We start from the raw sequence: 19,565 nt of genomic DNA, 5'->3' as shown, positions 1-19,565 counted from the left end.
TTTTTTGTGTGGTTTTGTATGAAGTGTTTACATGATTTCAGCCTCCAACTGTCAAACTCCATACAAAAAACTAACTAGAATCGTGAAGGCCCCCATTTCTGGCATTTAAGCGGTTTCAATTTGTAAGCAAAAAGGCAATTTCTACCGAAATTGAAGCAAATTGTACTGATTTGACATTTAATCTGTCAAATTTAGAAAACCGCGTATCTCCGAATCCTCGTAAGGGCGGTGGCAACGCTGATCGGATGCGATTTTATCGGACAAGATTTATATGGGATTTGACAGATAACGTCGGACGTGCGATTTCGTCGTCCGACGTTATCTGTCAAATCCCATATAAAAATTTGTCAGGCCGTCCGATAAAATCGCATGCGAAAAAGCGTTGCCACAGACACAAAATACGACATCGGAACGATTTTTCGTTAAACAACCCTAAATCAGCTATAAAGTACGAGCTGGCTATTTGGGATTGAACCTACTTTGACCTGATCCAAAATCGCTGCACCAACGGGTCGGAGTCATTTATGCTTTCTTACAACTACTATTCATTCGGGTGAACCCGAAGTCCTTACTTCCTAGGGTCGGATTTGTTTCCGACTCCGATCTAGCACACCCGTTGCACTTGCGGGTCGGAATCTTTGATGATACATGATGTGCGTTACCCTACGATGGGAAAATAATGTGCGTTACCCCCCAAACAGCCAGAATTGCTTAAGCAGCTCATTTTGGCACGCTAAAGATTGCTGCTCTAATTCGCCTTTTGCAGTAGATAAACAGCATCAAAGTTCTATGTGGGTCTTTCAAACAGCGCCTAAGGAGCTTCCTTATGCCATGATGTCAGGGATTATTTTTCTTTGTGTTTTATTTTCAAGCAAGAGTCATCGATGAAATAAACAACAAGATTTGTTTCGTTTCAACACATATGTATATTTTTAAATCTTTTGTATTGATGAATTACACATAATTTTACACAATTTACTGATAATTCACAATCACTTCACTCAATATTCATTCTTCAATCAACGAATCTAACTTGTGCAGCAGCAATGAGATTATTGCCGACGTCCGTCTTTGACACTTTGACAAGAGCCATCTCGTACCGATGTCATGCATTAAAAAGCTATAAAGTTCCACCAAGTTCGGTACGCTTTCTTAACAAGCCTTCAAGTTCCACCATGAACCATACACATAGTGCTAACCAACCGCAAAGTTCCAAAAAGTACCATGTGCCTGTTAAAAAGCTCCATAGTTCCGCAAAGTACCATCTATCTCTTAATCAGCCACAAAGTACGACATCGGAACGATTTTTCGTTAAACAGCCCTAAATCAGCTATAAAGTACGAGCTGGCTATTTGGGATTATTTTAGTGCTCTGGTTCTCTTAATAATGAAACCTGCCGAACTATTGGCTTACAGCAAATCTGCCGGTACATGTTTAACTCGGCACATTTTGTTTTGATATTTTGAAAAATATGCAAAGAAATGATTTGAAACTTCGTATATGAATAACAAATGACACTGCCAAATACTGGTACAGTTTTTTTTTCTTTGGCACAACAACCGTTGTCGGTCAAGGCCTCTGCCTGTACCCACTAGTAAAATGAGCTTGGTTTTCAGTGACTTATTGTTACCATAGCAGGATAGTAAGTCCTGTGTATGGGGACACGGTCTATTCGGGACTTGAACCCATCAACGGGCATGTTGTTAAGTCGTACGAGTTGACGACTATACCACCAGACCAACCCTGGTACATTTACCCTAATTAATAATTTTCTTACGATTACAAGCCCGATTTATAATTTTAATCACAATCGAAATTTTGAATCAAAAAGTGCTTTCAGATGTCTAACTGCTGTAACGAACTTTTGGTTACTTGTCAAATCGTTCTACATTACCGTATCAATAAACGATGCGCAATATCAGATTGCGCATATATTTATCCGTCAAACTGATCGGTTTGATATCTTTATCTGTCAAAAAAATTATATATCTCGGACATATAATCTTGAAAATTTATGCGCAATCTTGGCGCAATCTGAAATTGTATGGAAATGACGTGAATAGCTCAGGGTTGGCTACGCGAATTGACATATATTTTGGTAAAAGCAAGGTGTACCCGAGCCGCAATGATGGCTGATTTTTGACAGCTTTACGGTGACATCCCCCGAAATGCTATTTTGGGGGGGAACTCAGTGGTACTCAAGTTGAAGCCATCTTGGGCACTCAATTTCCATCATGGCTGCCGCTAGTTCAAAAAAACGACAGTTGGTATAAAAAAATGCTCTAGTGCAAAAACATAGTCGTACCCCCCATATTTTTGAACACTTTGGTTTCTGTATCTTTGAGGTGTGCTTTATCTCTTTCACACAAGTAGGCACACATAGGCCCCATCGTGACGTCATCGTCATATTCACTCCATCAAGCATGACCGTGTCTATATGTGTTAGCCGCATTTCAATGCTGTGAATAGAAGAAAGCTTATTTTAGAAAATCTTTTATCAAGAGGCATACTTACGAAAACTTCACTCCATATCGGCTTTGTGGCTGTCCAGAACCTTATACACCCAGGTAAGTTGATGAGGTGCTTTGAATCATGTTTGAATCTAATATGAATCAAAGGTTATTGAAACAATTATCTTTTTAGGAAAATGCAAAACATGGATGATGATCACGGATATGCATCATTTGCATTGCAACCGAGTACCGAATGATGGAACTACGTCCTATCTAATGGTTTTTTTCTGCTCCGACGTCAGTTTCATCGGTCGTGCCCGCTACTCCTATTATTCTTGCTTCGACATTGTTGGCTGTCTCATCGTCACCACCACCTATATTTGTTTCATCAGATATGTTGACCGTTCCATCGTCACCGCCACCCATCCGTGATGTTTGCGGTACATTTCTTTTGGGTGGATCTATGTCCGGTTCGTCAGCCAAGCCGGGACAGCGATTCTCTTTCGGACCGTCATTGTTGACCGAGCCCATCGTCACCATCACCCATCACTAATGTTTCCGGTTCGTTTCTGTTCAAAGGATCAATGCCCAGTTCGTCTGCCAAGCCGGGACAGCGATCCTCTTCCGGAACGTCATTGTTGACCGCTTTATCGCCACCACCACCCATCTGTGATGTTTCCGGTAAGTTTCTGTTGGGTGGATCTATGTCCGATTCGTCAGCCAAGCCGGGACAGTGATCCTCTTCCGGACCGTCATTGTTGACCGTCCCATCGTCACCATCACCCATCACTAATGTTTCCGGTTCGTTTCTGTTCAAAGGATCAATGCCCAGTTCGTCTGCCAAGCCGGGATCAGCGATCCTCTTCCGGAACGTCATTGTTGACCGCTTTATCGCCATCACCGCCCATCTGTGATGTTCCGGTAAGTTTCTGTTGGGTGGATCTATGCCCGGTTCGTCAATCATACCGGGACAGCGATCCTCTTCCGGACCGTCATTGTTGACCGTGCCATCACTAATGTTTCCGGTTCGTTGCTGTTCAAAGGATCAATGCCCAATTCGTCTGCCAAGCCGGGACAGCGATCCTCTTCCGGAACGTCATTGTTGACCGCTTCATCGCCACCATCAACCATCCCTGATGTTTCCGGTACGTTCCTTTTCGATGGATCTTTGTCCGATTCGTCAGCTATGCCGGGACAGCGATTCTCTTCCGGATCGTCATCCTCAACCAGTCTGCCGTCTTTACCTAATACTTTTTCATCATCCGGTGTACATGAGTGTGTTATAACTCGAAAACAAGTGGACAATCTTGTTAAGCTATCGAAGCAGACTACGGCTCGAAATTATGTTTTACGCAATGGATACTATAGCAGGAACAACATCACGCAATGCATCCATTACTGCCATTGATACAGAAAAGGCATTAGAAGCATTTAATGCTAACTTAGAAGCTAACACGTATGTGACTGAGATGTTCAGCTCACTTTTGAATACAATAGGTTATATAAAATATGTTAAAAGAAGACCAAATAATAGATCTATTGTTTACTAAAGATGTTTTTCTAAATGTTGGTCAGGGATTAGTAATAAAAATCCAAAAATCGCATTTTTTTTATCTTGAAAACTTTACGTAAAGTTGCATAATTTAAGAAGCTAAGATAATTATTAGTCCAACGTAAGTTTGAAATCAAAAAGCTATAAAGTTCCACCAAGTTCGGCACCCTTTCTTAACAAGCCTTCAAGTTCCACCATGAACCCTACACATAGTGCTAATCAGCCGCAAAGTTCCAAAAAGTACCATGTCCCTGTTAAAAAGCTCCATAGTTCCGCAAAGTACCGTCTATCTCTTAATCAGCCACAAAGTACGACATCGGAACGATTTTTCGTTAAACAGCCCTAAATTAGCTATAAAGTACGAGCTGACTATTTGGGAAGTCACTGAAAGCCAACCTCACTTCACTTGTGAGTACAGGCAGGCCTTGACCGACAGCGGTTGTTGTGCCAAAGAAGAAGAGAAGAAGTTTGAAATAATTGTTACGGAAATAAAAAAAAATTAAAAAAAACTAACTATGGAATCAAGTTCAAGAATCAAGTTCAACATTTATTTATGTACGACATCTATTAACATAAAAAGTTCCTCCATTCGTATTAGTTCATAATTGTGAAGCAATGCATCTGCATGCTTCAATTACATTCTTGCTAGTATCACGACGAGGTTGGGATAGGAGTTAAAGATACGTATGAAGTATCTTAGCATTTGCTAGCCAACTGATAACGAAAAGTAATATAAACAAAAAATTTAATATTGAAATAAAGCTACTCTCTGTCCATTTCTATTGCACTCTCTTACTAGCTAGCTCCTCTTGAAATGTGTGCGTTAAAGGACCTAAATGAAAATAGACTTCTCCATCTAATGATATTGCTTAAAACTTACATTACATGTACTGATTGTTTTGTGTCTAACTAATGCCTTTTTATGTCTATTTGCTAAACTAGTGCCTATTTCTGTCTATTTGCTAAGCTATTTAGATGTCAAAATGCAAGTGCGATCGTAAGATCTTTCTGGTTCTGATGGAAGCTCGGTCACGTTGGTAGCACGCATGCACTGGTGTCTCGTTCCCTACGCCGTGTTGTCTGCGGGCTGCAGTACGGTGTCATCCGATGCTCCGCAGTGTAAGCTGGATTCGTCTGGTCGGTATGTGCAGGTGCATAGATGATAAATGATGTTAGATGTATCCGGTTAACCTGTGTAAGGTAAAAGAAATAAATTAAAAGTAATAAAAGTTTATATACAAGATAGTCTTTTTAGGCCGTCCACAAGGACAGAGGAGGCGTGGAGGCGTCCTCCATTAAGGCCGGGATAACGGACTGGCAGACGAAGGCTCGAGATCGTGAGCGGTTTCGGACACTTCCTGACACTCCTGCCTCCGTGTTCAATTTGGCGTAACGTCCTACATGGACATGCCGGCCCATACAGGCCGAGACTTATTCACTCCCTCGCAATCGGATAGTCAGTCCTACGCGGGGACGGTCCAAATGAAGATTAAACCCACAACGGGTATGTTGTTAAGTCTTTCAAGTTGACGACCGTCCCTGTGGGCCCTGACTCCCCTCCCCCCGCGCCCCAATCCCATTGGAAAGCAGCGATTAATATAAATGTTAAAATATAATATTGTTGCGTCTGGTCCTAAGAGAGCAGATTGGTTGGAGGATTGGACCGTTAAACGTGTGCACACACAAACTGCACATTGGAGCACAATTCATTACCCTCATTGCTATATTAAAATCTATAGCACCAAATATACTCACCATGACCTTGCTAGTTTGAATCGTTCTCTACTTCTCATTCTTCATTTTCCAAACGTGTGCATATCGCTTTCCCGGATTTGTATTTCTGTCTCGCCTGTGATCGTTAGACCTTATTTACGACGTAAATATCCTAAAAATAAACAAATACAACAAAATATTTGCTGCAAAATCACAAAACGTACTTGCAACGTAAAGAAAATTAATATTATCGGTAAAATAGACAAGGGGTTTCAATGTATTGTGATAAGAAAAACCGGTTTGTTTAACGCTTTTCTATTTTGTTTACTTTTTCCCACGTCACATACGAATTTGGCAACCATTCTTCCACCCCGCATCCAGGCGCTTCATACGTCTCGGCCTGTTGTCTGCCAAAATGACATTCGAAGCAGGCTCATGTGCTATCTCTTTCCCTCATTTCCTTCAGAAGTCGCTCAGCTCTGCGGCTCGGGTATTTAGGAAAATCTTTTATCAAGAGGCATACTTACGAAAACTTCACTCCATATCGGCTTTGTGGCTGTCCAGAACCTTATACACCCAGGTAAGTTGATGAGGTGCTTTGAATCATGTTTGAATCTAATATGAATCAAAGGTTATTGAAACAATTATCTTTTTAGGAAAATGCAAAACATGGATGATGATCACGGATATGCATCATTTGCATTGCAACCGAGTACCGAATGATGGAACTACGTCCTATCTAATGGTTTTTTTCTGCTCCGACGTCAGTTTCATCGGTCGTGCCCGCTACTCCTATTATTCTTGCTTCGACATGGTTGGCTGTCTCATCGTCACCACCACCTATATTTGTTTTGTCAGATATGTTGACCATTCCATCGTCACCGCCACCCATCCGTGATGTTTGCGGTACATTTCTTTTGGGTGGATCTATGTCCGGTTCGTCAGCCAAGCCGGGACAGCGATTCTCTTCCGGACCGTCATTGTTGACCGTCCCATCGTTACCACCACCCATCACTAATGTTTCCGGTAAGTTTCTGTTCAAAGGATCAATGCCCAGTTCGTCTGCCAAGCCGGGACAGCGATCCTCTTACGGAACGTCATTGTTGACCGCTTCATCGCCACCATCAACCATCCCTGATGTTTCCGGTACGTTCCTTTTCGATGGATATTTGTCCGATTCGTCAGCTGTGGAAGCGTTACCAAGTCGGTTGTTGAGCGTGGATTTAAAAAAGTATATTTTTCGACTAATTTAAAATATTCACACTTTTTTACAAATCTTCGACTTGTCCCTTTGGTGGATTTTTTGCTTCTCCTTTCATGCCCTTATTTGGTTGGGAATCAGCGCGCGCTGTCCCGATTCCCGATCTTCGATCGTTGACCTGGCGCGCGAACCCTGACCGCTCCGAACATTTCTTTTATCTCTCTCTCTCTCTCTCTAGCTCTGTTCGGTGTTTTATGGCACCTTCGATCAGCTTATCGTTTTAATCGATAAGCGCACCCGCCTTTATCATTATCTCGCACTTGTTATCGCTCTAATGTCAACATACAGACGTGTCAACATTCCCCGGCACGTGAATCCATGCGGTTTGGATTCACCAATAAATCACGACACGTCCATCAACCTATTCTGCTACAAACTCTCTACTATCAACGTTCCCTGTTAATTCCTTCACTTCAGGATCAGCTGATGTACATTACATTTTACTACAAAGTGCAAGATGAACGACTATCCATACCACCTATCTGTCGCAGTCGGTAACAGTCTGTTCTACAGTTCCAACCTATCTTCTCGTGTGGTGTATTTACGCTTCGATTTCTTTTTAGGTTTAAATCCTGTTCCTATTTTGTAATCTAAAGGATTCGCGAGATTCTGTAACACAATACATCGATCTTCACTGTGCTGTTTCAATGCCTTTTTCACAGTTACTCGCACTAGAAACCCTTTCGACGGTAGAAGATCTATATTCAGAAGGCGAACTCCCCTCCTGCACTTCGTTTTGCTCAGGCGGTATGCTTGAAGCCCTTGCGCGATGATCAGCCGAGAAGAGCGTGGCTGCTGTGTTGGTGCTTAGCGTGCCGTAGATCGACCAACCCAGCGGACTACGCACAGCGATCAATTTACTCTCCTCGCTCGAACGTATCTCCTGCGGCTTCATCAGCCAGACGTTATCTAGCCCAATCAGCAATTGTGGCACTGCGTCGCGATATTGAATGGCTGGAAGATCCTGGAAGTGATTCAAATTCGTTATCAGTGAAGAATTTAAACTTTGTTTTGGCAAACTTAGCTTTTTAATGGTGTGAGCGGCCGCTATAGTATAGCGCCGCTCTTCTCCCCGTGCTGATATCTGCAGTTGGACGCACTGCGATGAGTCTTCCTGTCGTTTAATGTTGCCCGTCCAGCATATTTCTAACGGCTCTCGAACGCCGTTGAGTCCCAGTTGTTCTGCTAGCGCAGCTTCCACTGTGGTCAGTGAAGACGCCTCGTCCATCAGGGCGTATGTGTCTACGCTGGTCTGCCCGTTGTGGACAGTCACTGGTGTCACACGGAAAAGTGTGTGTGGTGATTTCGTTGTGTGATAGTGAAACTGCACCATGCGTCTCCGTGGGCCACCGGTGTTTTGATGCAGCAGCATGTGATGTTGAGCGCCACATCCGTCAATTGTGCAAACGAACCGTGACTTACACTCCCTTGTACCGTGATTATTGAGGCAATTGCGACAAAGTTTCAGACTCGTTACTGCATTCAAGCGATCTGCTACCGACATGCTCTTGAATGTTTAGCATTGTCGTACGTGATGCGCAGGATCCTTGCATACATAACACTTCGCTCTGTTTGGGTCAGTCACCACAGGGCTGCTGGTTTCGGCTTTCAGCTGCCTTGGCGTATCGTGTGTAACTTCAACAGCAGGAGGGTAGTGCGTAAAGGTGTGGCCTCGATGTATTTTTACTGGTACTCGAATATTTTCTACATTTCCAGGTACCGTCAGCTCACAGCAATCCTCAGTGAGCTCCTCCATGAATGCACAAAATTCTCTTAAAGTGGCTTTCTCAAAGTTTCTTTTAAAGCGTATCCACTCTAATTTTCTGCTGGCCGGTAGCTTTTCTACCAGCTCCTCTAAAAGCTCCGGGTTGGAGAAATGCTCTTCCATTTCACTAGCTATCAGATGGTCGCACAACCTCTGGACGGTTATGCCAAACGAAATCAGCTGGTCTAAACGTTCCAGCCTTGGTGCCTCGGCACGTCGAGCTTGCCCGATCAGTTCTTTGACCAGCAATCCGGGTCTGCCATACAGCTGCTTCAACATTTTGATTACTTGTGGGGCTGCGTTTGGTGAAGTAAACTTAGATTCTACTACTTCTCTTGCCGGGCCGGTGAGCGCTTCCTCTAACCGCATTATATTTTCGACTGAGGTAAAGCCACATGCCTCGGTCGACCGATTATAATAGCTGTAGAATATCGGCCATTGCTTCACTGAACCTGAAAAGTTAGGCAGTTTCCTATTCCAGATTCGTCTCGCATGCTCCATGTCGGTTGCAATTGATGTCGCCGGTTCTTGTTTCAGGGTTGGCGAACACTCTCTACTCATCGTACTAGGTTTCGGTAGAGTAGTTTTAGCGCGACCGTTCGTAAACTCATTTACCCCTTTCATCACTTCACTCAAAGCTATACTTGAACCACTTTTTCTGCTTGCACTTTCATATTGTATTTGCTGTCTCATAGCGTCGTAACTTGAGCTTAGTTTGGCAAATTTCTCCTCGTAAAGTGCTCGTATGGCATTCATTTCCATCTCTTGTTCTCTAGCTAATCGTTCCAGCTTAAGCGCTGTTGCCACAGAACTTCTACTTTTTCTCGAACTGTTTGATGCGCGGTCCCTTTGGATTAGGGATTTTTCTTCTGACCGTTCGCTCCCGGCATCAAAACTGCTGGGCGCCATCTCTTTTTCTTCTGTCTGCGCCATTCTGTTAAGCGCGGGATTTTTCGCGATTTCAGAATCGCCACTAATGCATCGATTGACCGCATCGAACTCCCGGCCCACGCCTGTGGGCTTACTCGTTGGGGTCAAATATTTCGTCACTGGTGCCAGCTGCGAAGAAGAGGGCTGCAGGGTCTTCTTTATACACGATGCAGAAGGTTCGCCTTCTTGCGACTGGGTTACGCGAGGAGCCCTGTTCGGTCTGCCACTGGTCGCGTGGCCTCTAGCCTCAGCTGCCTCATCCGTTCCACCGCTTTCACACCGTGCACACACCCACCTTACGTTCTTCACATCGCTCGAAACACCAGCGCAATCGTAATGCCACCACTTAAAACACTTGTCGCATCGCACCATATCGGCTACCGCATTCTCGCGGGTACAACCAATGCAATCGAACTTCGGTTTCGGCATTTTACGCGTTGATCACTATTTAAATCAAACTCTTTAACTTTTAATTTGTAAAAAAGCTTGTGGAAGCGTTACCAAGTCGGTTGTTGAGCGTGGATTTAAAAAAGTATATTTTTCGACTAATTTAAAATATTCACACTTTTTTACAAATCTTCGACTTGTCCCTTTGGTGGATTTTTTGCTTCTCCTTTCATGCCCTTATTTGGTTGGGAATCAGCACGCGCTGTCCCGATTCCCGATCTTCGATCGTTGACCTGGCGCGCGAACCCTGACCGCTCCGAACATTTCTTTTATCTCTCTCTCTCTCTCTAGCTCTGTTCGGTGTTTTATGGCACCTTCGATCAGCTTATCGTTTTAATCATTATCTCGCACTTGTTATCGCTCTAATGTCAACATACAGACGTGTCAACATCAGCTATGCCGGGACAGCGGTTCTCTTCCGATTCGTCAGCTATGCCGGGACAGCGATTCTCTTCCGGATCGTCATCCTCAACCAGTCTGCCGTCTTTACCTAATACTTTTTCATCATCCGGTGTACATGAGTGTGTTATAACTCGAAAACAAGTGGACAATCTTATTAAGCTATCGAAGCAGACTACGGCTCGAAATTATGTTTTACGCAATGGATACTATAGCAGGAACAACATCACGCAATGCAGCCATTACTGCCATTGATACAGAAAAGGCATTAGAAGCATTTAATGCTAACTTAGAAGCTAACACGTATGTGACTGAGATGTTCAGCTCACTTTTGAATACAATAGGTTATATAAAATATGTTAAAAGAAGACCAAATAATAGATCTATTGTTTACTAAAGATGTTTTTCTAAATGTTGGTCAGGGATTAGTAATAAAAATCCAAAAATCGCATTTTTTTTTATCTTGAAAACTTTACGTAAAGTTGCATAATTTAAGAAGCTAAGATAATTATTAGTCCAACGTAAGTTTGAAATCAAAAAGCTATAAAGTTCCACCAAGTTCGGCACCCTTTCTTAACAAGCCTTCAAGTTCCACCATGAACCCTACACATAGTGCTAATCAGCCGCAAAGTTCCAAAAAGTACCATGTCCCTGTTAAAAAGCTCCATAGTTCCGCAAAGTACCGTCTATCTCTTAATCAGCCACAAAGTACGACATCGGAACGATTTTTCGTTAAACAGCCCTAAATTAGCTATAAAGTACGAGCTGACTATTTGGGAAGTCACTGAAAGCCAACCTCACTTCACTTGTGAGTACAGGCAGGCCTTGACCGACAGCGGTTGTTGTGCCAAAGAAGAAGAGAAGAAGTTTGAAATAATTGTTACGGAAATAAAAAAAAATTAAAAAAAAACTAACTATGGAATCAAGTTCCAGAATCAAGTTCAACATTTATTTATGTACGACATCTATTAACATAAAAAGTTCCTCCATTCGTATTAGTTCATAATTGTGAAGCAATGCATCTGCATGCTTCAATTACATTCTTGCTAGTATCACGACGAGGTTGGGATAGGAGTTAAAGATACGTATGAAGTATCTTAGCATTTGCTAGCCAACTGATAACGAAAAGTAATATAAACAAAAAATTTAATATTGAAATAAAGCTACTCTCTGTCTATTTCTATTGCACTCTCTTACTAGCTAGCTCCTCTTGAAATGTGTGCGTTAAAGGACCTAAATGAAAATAGACTTCTCCATCTAATGATATTGCTTAAAACTTACATTACATGTACTGATTGTTTTGTGTCTAACTAATGCCTTTTTATGTCTATTTGCTAAGCTAGTGCCTATTTCTGTCTATTTGCTAAGCTATTTAGATGTCAAAATGCAAGTGCGATCGTAAGATCTTTCTGGTTCTGATGGAAGCTCGGTCACGTTGGTAGCACGCATGCACTGGTGTCTCGTTCCCTACGCCGTGTTGTCTGCGGGCTGCAGTACGGTGTCATCCGATGCTCCGCAGTGTAAGCTGGTTTCGTCTGGTCGGTATGTGCAGGTGCATAGATGATAAATGATGTTAGATGTATCCGGTTAACCTGTGTAAGGTAAAAAAATAAATTAAAAGTAATAAAAGTTTATATACAAGATAGTCTTTTTAGGCCGTCCACAAGGACAGAGGAGGCGTGGAGGCGTCCTCCATTAAGGCCGGGATAACGGACTGGCAGACGAAGGCTCGAGATCGTGAGCGGTTTCGGACACTTCCTGACACTCCTGCCTCCGTGTTCAATTTGGCGTAACGTCCTACATGGACATGCCGGCCCATACAGGCCGAGACTTATTCACTCCCTCGCAATCGGATAGTCAGTCCTACGCGGGGACGGTCTAAATGAAGATTAAACCCATGACGGGTATGTTGTTAAGTCTTTCAAGTTGACGACCGTCCCTGTGGGCCCTGACTCCCCTCCCCCCGCGCCCCAATCCCATTGGAAAGCAGCGATTAATATAAATGTTAAAATATAATATTGTTGCGTCTGGTCCTAAGAGAGCAGATTGGTTGGAGGATTGGACCGTTAAACGTGTGCACACACAAACTGCACATTGGAGCACAATTCATTACCCTCATTGCTATATTAAAATCTATAGCACCAAATATACTCACCATGACCTTGCTAGTTTGAATCGTTCTCTACTTCTCATTCTTCATTTTCCAAACGTGTGCATATCGCTTTCCCGGATTTGTATTTCTGTCTCGCCTGTGATCGTTAGACCTTATTTACGACGTAAATATCCTAAAAATAAACAAATACAACAAAATATTTGCTGCAAAATCACAAAACGTGCTTGCAACGTAAAGAAAATTAATATTATCGGTAAAATAGACAAGGGGTTTCAATGTATTGTGATAAGAAAAACCGGTTTGTTTAACGCTTTTCTATTTTGTTTACTTTTTCCCACGTCACATACGAATTTGGCAACCATTCTTCCACCCCGCATCCAGGCGCTTCATACGTCTCGGCCTGTTGTCTGCCAAAATGACATTCGAAGCAGGCTCATGTGCTATCTCTTCCCTCATTTCCTTCAGAAGTCGCTCAGCTCTGCGGCTCGGGTATTTAGGAAAATCTTTTATCAAGAGGCATACTTACACTCCATATCGGCTTTGTGGCTGTCCAGAACCTTATACACCCAGGTAAGTTGATGAGGTGCTTTGAATCATGTTTGAATCTAATATGAATCAAAGGTTATTGAAACAATTATCTTTTTAGGAAAATGCAAAACATGGATGATGATCACGGATATGCATCATTTGCATTGCAACCGAGTACCGAATGATGGAACTACGTCCTATCTAATGGTTTTTTTCTGCTCCGACGTCAGTTTCATCGGTCGTGCCCGCTACTCCTATTATTCTTGCTTCGACATGGTTGGCTGTCTCATCGTCACCACCACCTATATTTGTTTTGTCAGATATGTTGACCATTCCATCGTCACCGCCACCCATCCGTGATGTTTGCGGTACATTTCTTTTGGGTGGATCTATGTCCGGTTCGTCAGCCAAGCCGGGACAGCGATTCTCTTTCGGACCGTCATTGTTGACCGTCCCATCGTTACCACCACCCATCACTAAAGTTTCCGGTAAGTTTCTGTTCAAAGGATCAATGCCCAGTTCGTCTGCCAAGCCGGGACAGCGATCCTCTTCCGGAACGTCATTGTTGACCGCTTCATCGCCACCATCAACCATCCCTGATGTTTCCGGTACGTTCCTTTTCGATGGATATTTGTCCGATTCGTCAGCTGTGGAAGCGTTACCAAGTCGGTTGTTGAGCGTGGATTTAAAAAAGTATATTTTTCGACTAATTTAAATATTCACACTTTTTTACAAATCTTCGACTTGTCCCTTTGGTGGATTTTTTGCTTCTCCTTTCATGCCCTTATTTGGTTGGGAATCAGCGCGCGCTGTCCCGATTCCCGATCTTCGATCGTTGACCTGGCGCGCGAACCCTGACCGCTCCGACATTTCTTTTATCTCTCTCTCTCTCTCTCTCTCTCTCTCTCGCTCCTCTCTCTCTCTCTCTCTCTCTCTCTCTCTCTAGCTCTGTTCGGTGTTTTATGGCACCTTCGATCAGCTTATCGTTTTAATCGATAAGCGCACCCGCCTTTATCATTATCTCGCACTTGTTATCGCTCTAATGTCAACATACAGACGTGTCAACATTCCCCGGCACGTGAATCCATGCGGTTTGGATTCACCAATAAATCACGACACGTCCATCAACCTATTCTGCTACAAACTCTCTACTATCAACGTTCCCTGTTAATTCCTTCACTTCAGGATCAGCTGATGTACATTACATTTTACTACAAAGTGCAAGATGAACGACTATCCATACCACCTATCTGTCGCAGTCGGTAACAGTCTGTTCTACAGTTCCAACCTATCTTCTCGTATGGTGTATTTACGCTTCGATTTCTTTTTAGGTTTAATCCTGTTCCTATTTTGTAATCTAAAGGATTCGCGAGATTCTGTAACACAATACATCGATCTTCACTGTGCTGTTTCAATGCCTTTTTCACAGTTACTCGCACTAGAAACCCTTTCGACGGTAGAAGATCTATATTCAGAAGGCGAACTCCCCTCCTGCACTTCGTTTTGCTCAGGCGGTATGCTTGAAGCCCTTGCGCGATGATCAGCCGAGAAGAGCGTGGCTGCTGTGTTGGTGCTTAGCGTGCCGTAGATCGACCAACCCAGCGGACTACGCACAGCGATCAATTTACTCTCCTCGCTCGAACGTATCTCCTGCGGCTTCATCAGCCAGACGTTATCTAGCCCAATCAGCAATTGTGGCACTGCGTCGCGATATTGAATGGCTGGAAGATCCTGGAAGTGATTCAAATTCGTTATCAGTGAAGAATTTAAACTTTGTTTTGGCAAACTTAGCTTTTTAATGGTGTGAGCGGCCGCTATAGTATAGCGCCGCTCTTCTCCCCGTGCTGATATCTGCAGTTGGACGCACTGCGATGAGTCTTCCTGTCGTTTAATGTTGCCCGTCCAGCATATTTCTAACGGCTCTCGAACGCCGTTGAGTCCCAGTTGTTCTGCTAGCGCAGCTTCCACTGTGGTCAGTGAAGACGCCTCGTCCATCAGGGCGTATGTGTCTACGCTGGTCTGCCCGTTGTGGACAGTCACTGGTGTCACACGGAAAAGTGTGTGTGGTGATTTCGTTGTGTGATAGTGAAACTGCACCATGCGTCTCCGTGGGCCACCGGTGTTTTGATGCAGCAGCATGTGATGTTGAGCGCCACATCCGTCAATTGTGCAAACGAACCGTGACTTACACTCCCTTGTACCGTGGTTATTGAGGCAATTGCGACAAAGTTTCAGACTCGTTACTGCATTCAAGCGATCTGCTACCGACATGCTCTTGAATGTTTCGCATTGTCGTACGTGATGCGCAGGATCCTTGCATACATAACACTTCGCTCTGTTTGGGTCAGTCACCACAGGGCTGCTGGTTTCGGCTTTCAGTTTGGCGTATCGTGTGTAACTTCAACAGCAGGAGGGTAGTGCGTAAAGGTGTGGCCTCGATGTATTTTTACTGGTACTCGAATATTTTCTACATTTCCAGGAACCGTCAGCTCACAGCAATCCTCAGTGAGCTCCTCCATGAATGCACAAAATTCTCTTAAAGTGGCTTTCTCAAAGTTTCTTTTAAAGCGTATCCACTCTAATTTTCTGCTGGCCGGTAGCTTTTCTACCAGCTCCTCTAAAAGCTCCGGGTTGGAGAAATGCTCTTCCATTTCACTAGCTATCAGATGGTCGCACAACCTCTGGACGGTTATGCCAAACGAAATCAGCTGGTCTAAACGTTCCAGCCTCGGTGCCTCGGCACGTCGAGCTTGCCCGATCAGTTCTTTGACCAGCAATCCGGGTCTGCCATACAGCTGCTTCAACATTTTGATTACTTGTGGGGCTGCGTTTGGTGAAGTAAACTTAGATTCTACTACTTCTCTTGCCGGGCCGGTGAGCGCTTCCTCTAACCGCATTATATTTTCGACTGAGGTAAAGCCACATGCCTCGGTCGACCGATTATAATAGCTGTAGAATATCGGCCATTGCTTCACTGAACCTGAAAAGTTAGGCAGTTTCCTATTCCAGATTCGTCTCGCATGCTCCATGTCGGTTGCAATTGATGTCGCCGGTTCTTGTTTCAGGGTTGGCGAACACTCTCTACTCATCGTACTAGGTTTCGGTAGAGTAGTTTTAGCGCGACCGTTCGTAAACTCATTTACCCCTTTCATCACTTCACTCAAAGCTATACTTGAACCACTTTTTCTGCTTGCACTTTCATATTGTATTTGCTGTCTCATAGCGTCGTAACTTGAGCTTAGTTTGGCAAATTTCTCCTCGTAAAGTGCTCGTATGGCATTCATTTCCATCTCTTGTTCTCTAGCTAATCGTTCCAGCTTAAGCGCTGTTGCCACAGAACTTCTACTTTTTCTCGAACTGTTTGATTCGCGGTCCCTTTGGATTAGGGATTTTTCTTCTGACCGTTCGCTCCCGGCATCAAAACTGCTGGGCGCCATCTCTTTTTCTTCTGTCTGCGCCATTCTGTTAAGCGCGGGATTTTTCGCGATTTCAGAATCGCCACTAATGCATCGATTGACCGCATCGAACTCCCGGCCCACGCCTGTGGGCTTACTCGTTGGGGTCAAATATTTCGTCACTGGTGCCAGCTGCGAAGAAGAGGGCTGCAGGGTCTTCTTTATACACGATGCAGAAGGTTCGCCTTCTTGCGACTGGGTTACGCGAGGAGCCCTGTTCGGCCTGCCACTGGTCGCGTGGCCTCTAGCCTCAGCTGCCTCATCCGTTCCACCGCTTTCACACCGTGCACACACCCACCTTACGTTCTTCACATCGCTCGAAACACCAGCGCAATCGTAATGCCACCACTTAAAACACTTGTCGCATCGCACCATATCGGCTACCGCATTCTCGCGGGTACAACCAATGCAATCGAACTTCGGTTTCGGCATTTTACGCGTTGATCACTATTTAAATCAAACTCTTTAACTTTTAATTTGTAAAAAAGCTTGTGGAAGCGTTACCAAGTCGGTTGTTGAGCGTGGATTTAAAAAAGTATATTTTTCGACTAATTTAAAATATTCACACTTTTTTACAAATCTTCGACTTGTCCCTTTGGTGGATTTTTTGCTTCTCCTTTCATGCCCTTATTTGGTTGGGAATCAGCGCGCGCTGTCCCGATTCCCGATCTTCGATCGTTGACCTGGCGCGCGAACCCTGACCGCTCCGAACATTTCTTTTATCTCTCTCTCTCTCTCTAGCTCTGTTCGGTGTTTTATGGCACCTTCGATCAGCTTATCGTTTTAATCGATAAGCGCACCCGCCTTTATCATTATCTCGCACTTGTTATCGCTCTAATGTCAACATACAGACGTGTCAACATCAGCTATGCCGGGACAGCGATTCTCTTCCGATTCGTCAGCTATGCCGGGACAGCGATTCTCTTCCGGATCGTCATTCTCAACCAGTCTGCCGTCTTTACCTGATACTTTTTCATCATCCGGTGTACATGAGTGTGTTGTAACTCGAAAACAAGTGGACAATCTTATTAAGCTATCGAAGCAGACTACGGCTCGAAATTATGTTTTACGCAATGGATACTATAGCAGGAACAACATCACGCAATGCAGCCATTACTGCCATTGATACAGAAGAGGCATTAGAAGCATTTAATGCTAACTTAGAAGCTAACACGTATGTGACTGAGATGTTCAGCTCACTTTTGAATACAATAGGTTATATAAAATATGTTAAAAGAAGACCAAATAATAGATCTATTGTTTACTAAAGATGTTTTTCTAAATGTTGGTCAGGGATTAGTAATAAAAATCCAAAAATCGCATTTTTTTTTATCTTGAAAACTTTACGTAAAGTTGCATAATTTAAGAAGCTAAGATAATTATTAGTCCAACGTAAGTTTGAAATCAAAAAGCTATAAAGTTCCACCAAGTTCGGCACCCTTTCTTAACAAGCCTTCAAGTTCCACCATGAACCCTACACATAGTGCTAATCAGCCGCAAAGTTCCAAAAAGTACCATGTCCCTGTTAAAAAGCTCCATAGTTCCGCAAAGTACCGTCTATCTCTTAATCAGCCACAAAGTACGACATCGGAACGATTTTTCGTTAAACAGCCCTAAATTAGCTATAAAGTACGAGCTGGCTATTTGGGAAGTCACTGAAAGCCAACCTCACTTCACTTGTGAGTACAGGCAGGCCTTGACCGACAGCGGTTGTTGTGCCAAAGAAGAAGAGAAGAAGTTTGAAATAATTGTTACGGAAATAAAAAAAAATTAAAAAAACTAACTATGGAATCAAGTTCAAGAATCAAGTTCAACATTTATTTATGTACGACATCTATTAACATAAAAAGTTCCTCCATTCGTATTAGTTCATAATTGTGAAGCAATGCATCTGCATGCTTCAATTACATTCTTGCTAGTATCACGACGAGGTTGGGATAGGAGTTAAAGATACGTATGAAGTATCTTAGCATTTGCTAGCCACTGATAACGAAAAGTAATATAAACAAAAAATTTATATTGAAATAAAGCTACTCTCTGTCTATTTCTATTGCACTCTCTTACTAGCTAGCTCCTCTTGAAATGTGTGCGTTAAAGGACCTAAATGAAAATAGACTTCTCCATAATGATATTGCTTAAAACTTACATTACATGTACTGATTGTTTTGTGTCTAACTAATGCCTTTTTATGTCTATTTGCTAAACTAGTGCCTATTTCTGTCTATTTGCTAAGCTATTTAGATGTCAAAATGCAAGTGCGATCGTAAGATCTTTCTGGTTCTGATGGAAGCTCGGTCACGTTGGTAGCACGCATGCACTGGTGTCTCGTTCCCTACGCCGTGTTGTCTGCGGGCTGCAGTACGGTGTCATCCGATGCTCCGCAGTGTAAGCTGGATTCGTCTGGTCGGTATGTGCAGGTGCATAGATGATAAATGATGTTAGATGTATCCGGTTAACCTGTGTAAGGTAAAAGAAATAAATTAAAAGTATAAAAGTTTATATACAAGATAGTCTTTTTAGGCCGTCCACAAGGACAGAGGAGGCGTGGAGGCGTCCTCCATTAAGGCCGGGATAACGGACTGGCAGACGAAGGCTCGAGATCGTGAGCGGTTTCGGACACTTCCTGACACTCCTGCCTCCGTGTTCAATTTGGCGTAACGTCCTACATGGACATGCCGGCCCATACAGGCGAGACTTATTCACTCCCTCGCAATCGGATAGTCAGTCCTACGCGGGGACGGTCCAAATGAAGATTAAACCCACGACGGGTATGTTGTTAAGTCTTTCAAGTTGACGACCGTCCCTGTGGGCCCTGACTCCTCCTCCCCCCCGCGCCCCAATCCCATTGGAAAGCAGCGATTAATATAAATGTTAAAATATAATATTGTTGCGTCTGGTCCTAAGAGAGCAGATTGGTTGGAGGATTGGACCGTTAAACGTGTGCACACA

General features: G+C 43.5%; 1 protein-coding gene across 1 annotated transcript; it reads left to right on the top strand.

Moving 5' to 3' along the window:
* The first annotated feature begins 3,113 nt into the window (after nucleotides 1-3,113).
* On the top strand, nucleotides 3,114-4,210 carry LOC121601859. The gene is made up of 2 exons (XM_041930663.1): nucleotides 3,114-3,134; nucleotides 3,497-4,210. Exon 2 carries the CDS (start codon nucleotides 3,502-3,504, stop codon nucleotides 3,859-3,861), a length of 360 nt encoding a protein of 119 aa, XP_041786597.1. The 5' UTR covers nucleotides 3,114-3,134; nucleotides 3,497-3,501; the 3' UTR covers nucleotides 3,862-4,210.
* The last annotated feature ends 15,355 nt before the right edge of the window (nucleotides 4,211-19,565 follow it).

This window comes from Anopheles merus, unplaced genomic scaffold, assembly GCF_017562075.2.
Source record: "Anopheles merus strain MAF unplaced genomic scaffold, AmerM5.1 LNR4000206, whole genome shotgun sequence".
NCBI lineage: Eukaryota > Metazoa > Arthropoda > Insecta > Diptera > Culicidae > Anopheles > Anopheles merus.
Note: the sequence above shows the minus strand (reverse complement) of the source record. Positions and strands in the feature narration are given on the sequence as shown.